General features: G+C 25.2%; 1 protein-coding gene across 1 annotated transcript in view; it reads left to right on the plus strand.

Moving 5' to 3' along the window:
• LOC100207065 (dynein beta chain, ciliary) overlaps positions 1-10,000 on the plus strand; it is a 129,437-nt gene that overhangs the window by 5,178 nt on the left and 114,259 nt on the right. Inside the window, exons 3-5 of the mRNA XM_065803627.1 lie at positions 3,714-3,912; positions 4,013-4,112; positions 4,547-4,758. Of these exons, the coding sequence (XP_065659699.1) occupies positions 3,714-3,912; positions 4,013-4,112; positions 4,547-4,758 (511 nt within the window). The remainder of the gene's footprint in view (positions 1-3,713; positions 3,913-4,012; positions 4,113-4,546; positions 4,759-10,000) is intronic.

Genomic DNA, 10,000 nt, shown 5'->3' on the forward strand with positions numbered 1-10,000 from the left:
AATAATAAGAATATTATATAATAATAGACCAATATTAATATATTTCATCTAGTTTTTTTTTCTTGAACATCAATTGTTTGATTTCAAATGAATATTAAATAATTAACATTAAGAGCTATCAGTAGTAGTTAATAAAAAAAAAGTTTATCAAGAAAAAGAAGAATTTTTTAAAATTGCAACAACAACCAATTACAACTTTACAATGAAAAATAATAGTTGACAATTTATATACATTTTTACTTGCGGGTTTATAAACACATAAAATGATAAGAAAACATCACCTAGTAAAACAGAAATATCAAACGTAATGCAACAAAGATTACAAATATCTTTTTTATTATTGATTCATTATGATGATTAAAACCTTCTGAATTCTTTAAAAAAATTTCTCACAGTTTTTAGAACGATTACTGCAGTTAAAAATCTGATAAAAGCTCATAATTAGCAACAATTGTTAAAGCAACTTATTTTCTTAACAATTTTTGTTATGCATGCATACCACTACGTGAAAATGTCAGTATTAACATGCTAATGTGCCAATATTAGCATATCAGTATTAGCCAGTACAAGCATGCTAATACGGCCTTAATATAGGCATTTTTATATTGGACAAACAATTTGAAGCAATATCCGCATGCTAATACTTGCCAATATTGATATGGCAATATTGGCACAATATTTTTTACTAATAATATCTTGTCCAATATTGTCCAAAATACCCAATATTGCACCATTATTATACCAATATTTCTTGCTACCATAGATATATACGTTTTTTGTTTAAACGCATGTGGTATGGAAGGGTTTTTATAATGGCATTTTTTTATAGTTCTTATATTGTAGAAGATTAAAATAAATTTTTTACAATGGGATGCTCTTCCTAGAGTTAACTGGCCTTATATCTTTCATTTGAAATAAAAATTGAAATAAAATTACAAAACAAGCAAATCGCTCTTACTTTTTTTAAAACCTGAAACTAAGATACTATGCAGAAAAAGCGTTAACTCAAAATTTGTCTAAAGTTAACTGATCATTTTAGCAGTTTCTGGTAAAATAAAATGTATTGTGAAATTTTTCTTATTTTCTTCATCAGATATCCTTCACACAACCTAACTAAAAATAAATTAATTAAAAGATATGCTTATTATTTTTTTATGGATTTATTATGCAAAACAACTCATTGAATATTTGTCAATGAAATACATAAACAATTTTGCATATTACAGTATTATAAACACAATTATAATATGGTTTTATAAATAGCCATTATATTATAAGTTTATTTCATAATAAATATTTATAAATATTTATAAATATTTATAAATATAATTCTTATACATATAATGTATTGAAATTTTGACAAGCTTTTTCATGATTTGCTAATAAAGTAAAAAATAAAATTCTGTGTGAGTTTTACTCTCAGAAATAATTTAAAATTCTCCAATGAAAAAATTTTTAAATAAAAATATATACCAATTCAACATTATTTTTATCATAGAATCATTAATTTTAATGTTAATGCAGTTATTAGCAATCAAAGTTTGAACTTAATAAATTACCATATAAATGTAATGTTTTAGAATTTTCTAATCCACTACAACAGTAAGGGGGCTAGTAACATAAATTACCAATCCCCATCAATGGTTCAATTGCTACTGAGTTGTCATTAATAAAGTGCATAATAGCACACTCCATTTTCTAAAATATAGTGCATAATAGTACACTTCATTTTCTAAAATAAAGTGCATAATAGCACACTCCATTTTCTAAAATAAAATGCATAATAGCACACTCCATTTTCTAAAATAAAGTGTATAACAGCACACTCCATTTTCTAAAATAAAATGCATAATAGCACACTCTATTTTCTAAAATAAAGTGCATAATAGCACACTTTATTTTCTAAAATAAAATGCATAATAGCACACTCCATTTTCTAAAATTTTAAATATAGTATTTATTTTTAAATACATAAAATACTATTTATTTTAACGACTCTTTAACTATATCCTCAGATGTTGTGGTAATGTTAGGAAATATAGTATAATAATGCATAGTCTATGCATTGTTAAAGAGTCTTTAACATTGTTAAAGTCTTTAAAGTATGCCATAGAAGTAATGCAAGTGCCACATAAGTTGTCTTATATTGCAAAGACCAATCACAAAGTATTTTATTTATTACAGTATAAAAATTTTGATTTGATTGTCAGAGCTATATGAAACATTCATTTGCTTTTTAATCAATATCATTAACATCAACATCAGCTAAATTTGAATCTTTAACTAAAAAATTGTCAGAATCTGAACTAAAATTACTATTTGAACTAAAACTTGATGTTTAGGTATTATTTCATAATTTTATTAAACAAAGTTTGTTCATCTTTCTAATGTGATGAAAGTTTGTTCATCTTTCTAATGTGATGAAAGTTTGTTCATCTTTCTAATGTGATGAAAGTTTGTTCATCTTTAAACATCTGATTGCTGAACTAGCTGCTTATTGTCACAAAAATTTTGGAAGGTTGTTACTTTTTTTAAATTAAGATTTTAAATTAAGATTAACTTTTATCTTTTTGATGAATAGAAGAGTTTGAAAAAGCTTTTGAATAATTAGCCATCTTCTAAATAATAATTTAATACATAAAAATTGTCATATACTTTTCATTACTATAGTAAAAAATATTTTATAGTTTTTTTACATCATGAAAAATAGTTTTATGTTTTTTTTTATGTAATAAACCTTAGTTAAGTAAAATACTCTATTAAATTGTTGTTATATTTGAAGCAGGGAATCTTGCTCAATCCAATTAATTTGTCAATGTTATTTTGTACAATGATTGTATTGGGCCAATACAAGTTTGCTTGCTGGAGCTGGCAGCTTTGTTAGAAGTGTGACTTCTAACAAAGTCTGCAAAAGTCACAAAAATTATATCAACAAAATAATTTTTGTGACTCCCAACACAAAAATTATTATATTGATATAATTTTTTTGTATGTAAAATCCACCTTCTTAATTAAATGTTTATTTTTGTCATTGTTTCAGAACTTGTTATCTCCCTTTACTTTTAATTAAACCTTTGTTTATGTTTATTGTTATTTGAAAAAATTATAATTACTATCATTGTTAAGTTTTGTAATTTTAATCAGAAATTTATCAACATTTGATGGTTTAGCATTGTATATTTTTTCAATATAAAATCTAAATCTAAATTTTTGATTTTTGTTTGTACAATATATATATATATATATATATATATATATATATATATATATATATATATATATATATATATATATATATATATATATATATAAACATTTATATTACAATTATATATATATGCATACACATACATATATATACAATATATGTATGTATGTATGTATGTATGTATGTATGTATGTATGTATGTATGTATGTATGTATGTATGTATGTATGTATGTATGTATGTATGTATGTATGTATGTATGTATGTATGTATGTATGTATGTATATGTGTGTGTATATATATATATATATATATATACACACAAATATACATATGTATATAATATTTATATATTGCTTTCAAAACAAAATAAGTGCATTATAATATTTTTTTTTTATAAGTATCATAAAAAGTAAGCATAATTACTAAAAGCTTCTTTTTTTAAATTTGTATAATGTAATGTAAATCTATTGCTGTAATCTGTATTGTTATAAAATTTTTTTTAGACTCGGAGATCTGTCAGAGGCCAATAGGTTATTAATTCATAGGATAGAGTCTGTAGTTATTGATTGGACGCATCAGATATCTAAAGTGTTAAAAAGAAGTTCTGCTCAGCCATTAATAGAAGGTTTAAACCCTGGACCACTTGTTGAGCTTAATTTTTGGAAATCTAGGTCAATAAATTTGGAAAATATATTTCTACAGGTTACTTTTTAAATTGTTTTTGTTTTATGATTTATTTTATATAAAATAAACATAACTTAAATCATATTTTATTAAAACTTTATTTAATGCCTAAATTTAGTTGCAAGAAGTACGAGTAAAGAAAATGGCAAAGCTTTTGCAACTATCAAATAGCAGTTACTCTTCAGCTTTCAAAAAACTGTTTAAATCAGTTGTTCTAGGTATTGAAATTTTGTTATTTCAGTAAAGTTGTTAGTATAAAAGTTTTTGTTCAAATGTTTTTTGAAGTGATGTGTATTAGAGGTGGGTTTAAATGTTTTGCATTGAGGTGTATATGCATGTATTTGTGTATAAGCATTTTTATGCAGATGATTGCACAGAAGTGTTTGCAAGAGTGTAGTTATTATGAAGCTGATTTTACAGAAGTGTTTGCAAGAATGTAGTTTTTATGAAGATGATTGTATCGAAGTGTTTGCAAGAATGCAGTTTTTATATAAATTAGAAAAATAATCATGTAGATTTAAAAAAATTAAATAAATCTTAGGAAAAAAAGTCCAAAAGAATATTAAATTTTGTATGTTTGAGTGTATGATCATAAAATGCTGTTTTTTAATATTTCTTATGATTTTATTTTAACTTATGTATAAATTTACAGCATTAGATGAAGCATATGACATTAACATGCATTTAAAACCACTTAGACGCCCATTAGAAGAGTTAGATCAATTAGAAATATCTGAAATAAATAGTTTTTTATGTCCTTTGATGCATGCTGTTGGAATACTTTGGGCAAAATCAACGCATTACTGTAAACCTGGACGTATTGTAGTTTTATTACAAGAAATTGGAAATTTTTTAATATATCTTGTAAGTAATTTACTGTTTACCTACAACATTAATTATTATTGTTTTTGTTTTTGTTATTGTTCATAATTACTTATTAGAACTTTTAAATATATTCTTTTAATATTTTAATTTGTTTAATTGCTAAAGTTTCATTAGTAAAAATATTTTTGAAAACTATATAAATATTTTTTTATATTAACAACTTTTATATTAAACATTATCAAACAACTTCAAATTCCTTCATTTTTAAAAATTTCTGTATAAAGTGTTTATCAAATGTTAACATTATTTACTGATAGTATATCAAAAAAAGAAAGGTTTTTTGTTTTATTTTTATTAAATTCACCTTTCCAAGGTTTCAGAGGGGGCCACTACAGTCAAGAAGGGTATTAATTTTTTTTAAATTAATTAATTTTTTAATTTTTTTTAATTTCTAAATTTTTTTTTTTTTAACACTTTTATTTGTAACTCTTATTTTTAACTTTATACTCGAAGCACAAACCTTGGATTCAAACCTCTTGATTGTGAATTGAAAGTTATACCACTAGTTTACTACCCTATTTGCTTTGATACTTTAAATAATTTGTGTAATACAAATGTGTATATCTATATATATATATGCGGGTCAGGCTAAAAGATAGTAGATGTAGCAGCACTCCCTTGCGAGTCAGGCTACTTGTCAGTCGATGTAGCAGCACTCCCTTGCGAGTCAGGCTATAAGATAGTTGATGTAGCAACAATCTGCGCATGATTTACAGTAAAAAAATTAAAATAAAAATATTTTATTAAAAAAATTGAAAATAAAAACATTTTATTAAAAAAAATAAAAATAAAAACATTGTTTATATTGTTAAAAACATTCAGAATGTTTTAAAAACATTCTGGTCATATATATATATATATATATATATATATATATATATATATATATATATATATATATATATATATATATATATATATATATATATATATATATATATATATATATATACATATATATATATATACATATATATATATATATATATATATATATATATATATATATATATATATATATATATATATACATATATATATATATATATATATATATATATAGACCTCCTAGCCACGGTATTTTACTTTCATGGCTGGCTAAAAAAAATTCTGACCGGCTAGCCCATGGCATGAGAGGCTAGCCTACATTTTTGTGGCTGGCTAGCCGCCTGATTTTTTTGGCTGCTTAGCTGGCTATTATATATATATATATATATATATATATATATATATATATATATATATATATATATATATATATATATATATATATATATATATATATATATATATATATATATATATATATATATATATATAATAATAATGACATATATACAAGTATAATACTGACAGCATTAACCAAAACAAACCAAACTTTTGCATATAATAAATATTGATATATGAAATACAAAGTTAATCAAAATGAAATAAAAACATAAATATTGTCCAAATCCAAAAAATGCAAGACTTAGTTCATAGACCAGCATTTGGATAGTTATCGTGTATGAAATTAACTGCATTCATTCGAAATGGTGCCAAGGAGGATCTCTTTCCATTCAAAATTAAACCAATCGTGCTAAAAAGGCATTCAACAGGTACACTGCCGATGCTCAATGCAAGATAAACCTGAAACAATAGAAACTATGTAAAATAAGCAACATTAAACTTCAGAAAAAAATTAATGTTTGCTGTTATTTTTGTCACTAGTATTAGTTTAATGTCAAAAATAAAATTATCTTCTACCTTGGCTATGGATGCTAGAATAGGGAACTTTTCGGCATTATTTTTCCAAAACAGCAAGGCTGGTGATTGATTATCACAAATGGTAAGATAAAGATTTATTTCAGCTTGCAACCCATTGCTGTTCTCTAATATTGCTCCAGAGTTTAGTGAAGATTTTGCAGTTTCCTGTAATAAAGTCAGCCTAAGTTTTTTAAAATCCCGAGCTGCATTTGAGCTTTTACTATTTTGATTATTGTCAATGTATGACGCAGAGAAGTTAATCTTTTTATCGGTTTCAGTTTGTGGTAAAATGTTTAAACCAAATAAAGAAGTTTTTATTTTGTCATTGCTGTTTTTTAACAAAATTTCACATTTTTCCTTTGTCAAAACAACATCACGAATTGCTGGATCAAAACAACACGCTAATTCAACTAAATTAGTAAAAACCGTTTCTCAATGCATTTTCTAACTAACTTTTTATATTGTTTTATCGCAGAAGAATCTGTGACTTGAACAATGCAACAATTTTTAATTTTAGTTACCATGAGGGGAAGGCAAGACAAATTTGGTGTATCCTCGCTAACAAGTAGAGTCAGTTCTCGAAACGGAGATAAAAAATTGCGCAGTTCTTGCAGAAGTTCTAAATCTTCAGGAAGAAAACATAAACCATACTTTCCGATTTTTTTTAACACTGTATCAACATGAGTTTTTAGATCCAAGATAGATTCAATCATTTCCAAGGTACTATTCCATCTTGTTGGGACGCTATTTTTTAAAGAACTGTGCTCATGACTTTTACGTAACTTTGTTTTTGGATAAACTTTTTCATTTTTAGCTTGTATGTCAAAATCTAGAAGTGAATACTCTTCAGAATACTCTTCAAGTGAACTCTCATCTTAGCTTGACTAACAGATTTAGTTAGCTGTGTTTGTGGAAGAATGCTTACATTTTTAGTTTCAATTTCAAAATCCAGAATTGGATTCTCTTCATCAGCTATTAGCTCGTCAACATGAGTTGTAATTCTTTTGAATAACTCCTCGTCTTTCACAATTTCAATTTCATACGATAGCATATATCCCTTAAAATGTAAAACTTTTATTACTTCTTTGCATTTGCTTACTAGTAAAGGGCAGATCCAGATATACAGTCAGATGATGAAGGCTGAAACGCTGTATTTTTTGAACAAAAACTTTTAAACCCAGATCTTTCAACTGAACTAAATGGCTTAAGATCTAAACATATTAACAAACAAAGATCTCTGTTGAATTCAAATTGACTTTGTGCTGGTTTATTATTTTGTACAGTACGGACCCAATTAGTAATTTTAGAACTAACTGGTTACTCAAAGTCTTTCCATGTTTAAAAACAGCATGGTTTAGATGGTTACCAGAAGATGTCATTGTTTAAGTAATATATACCTTGGATAATCGACCTTCACCGACACGTGATTGCTCTTCGAAACAGTATCTGCACTACAACTGATTATTAAATATATAATTTTGAATAATTTGGTTTCTTGAATCTTTCAAGATTAGTTTAGTTTATTAGGACCCATGAAGTGCCATGCTTTGGATGTAGCAGCCCTAGATATGCTGTTGGACACAGGAATCCATCTCAGATCCTTGAGCAAGCAAATTGTTCCAGTTTTATTTTCAACGGAAACAAATTTATTTACTCGTTCACGAACTATATATATATATATATATATATATATATATATATATATATATATATATATATATATATATATATATATATATATATATATATAAATTAGTAAAAACACTTATCTAATTTTTGATTACTTTAACACAGTGTTTCAGGTTCATCAGGAAGAATCTCTCTCTCTCTCTCTCTCTCTCTCTCTCTCTCTCTCTCTCTCTCTCTCTCTATATATATATATATATATATATATATATATATATATATATATATATATATATATATATATATATATATATATATATACATATATATATATATATATATATGTATATATATATATATATATAATATATATATATATATAAAACTAAAAAAAAATTGGACATAAACTAATTTAAGATTTAAATCAATTAACTAACTATGATTGTAACGGCTGGCTATGGCTACTTATTTTCATGGCTGGCGAAGGCATTTTTCACAGCTGGCTAAAAATAAAGCAGTGCTTGGCGACGGCTAGCGGCTTATGGCGGCGGCTTGCGGGTCTATATATATATATATATATATATATATATATATATATATATATATATATATATATATATATATATATATATGTATGCATATATGAATATATATATGTATGTACATATATATATAATATATATATATATATATATATTTTTTGTTATTCATCTCCCCCAAGGCCAAAAGGGCCACTAAAGATGAGGAGGCTACTTGTGGTTATAACCCTCTCCCAACTCTATAACTCCGATATATATCCAGGGACGTTGTGGGAATCGAACTCGTAACCTCTCGCTTATTAAGCGAATGCTCTACCACTACACCACTTCCACATAATACATATATTGAGTTGTATAAATTTGTTTTGGTGCTTTAGAGTCCTGTTGAGTAGCGCTAAAAATTGTATTGTAACATAATATACATGGTTGTTAATAATCATTTATACTTTTTTTCTAACATCATTGATTGCGTCATTTTATTTGTTGTTTTTAAGCATTAGTTATTTTGTTATGAATGCATGGTTAAAATTGTCACAACAAAGACATAAAATGCTTGTAAAACTTCAAGTAAAAACTATGAAATTCAGCATATAATAATATCAATATGGGCTGAATAAGTACACCAAATGATTTTTATTTTTACCATGCCATTCACTGCAATAAGTCTTACAAAGTTGTCTTGTTCAGAAGGGGTAAAAAGTAAGCGTTACAATTGTCATGCTACATATAGTTAATTTTAGAAAAAAATTGAGACTTTTATGCTGTAACTTTTACATACCAAATAATATGATAGTATTTCATACTTCTGGAAAGTTTCAATTCATTTCCATTTTCAGTTCATTTTTAAAAGCTTAAAGAGTGTCAATTGTTACGACAACAACTCTTGTGGAATTGCCCATATATATATATATATATATATATATATATATATATATATATATATATATATATATATATATAAACAACTTTAAAAAGTATTCTACACAATAGAGTGCTCAATGTTCTTAAAAGAACAGAGCAATTATATTAATAGTAGAAAATCACTTAACAAAAATTTTTTCCATTTGAATCTATATATATGTGCGTATATTATGTATGTATACAATACAGGAATGAAAAAATAAGTATGTGTGTTTATATGTATTTGTGAATATAAAGGGCTATGTGTGTTTGTATATATGTATTTGTATGTGTCTATATATGTTAGGGTGTCCCAGCCGCCCCTTATATTCTAAAAAAGATCTGTTCATATTCTTAAAACTTGCTATCCTTAAAACAGCGCCTGCATATAACAATATTTCCAAAAAATG

The sequence above is a fragment of the Hydra vulgaris genome, chromosome 08, assembly GCF_038396675.1.
Source record: "Hydra vulgaris chromosome 08, alternate assembly HydraT2T_AEP".
Taxonomy (NCBI): Eukaryota; Metazoa; Cnidaria; class Hydrozoa; order Anthoathecata; family Hydridae; genus Hydra; species Hydra vulgaris.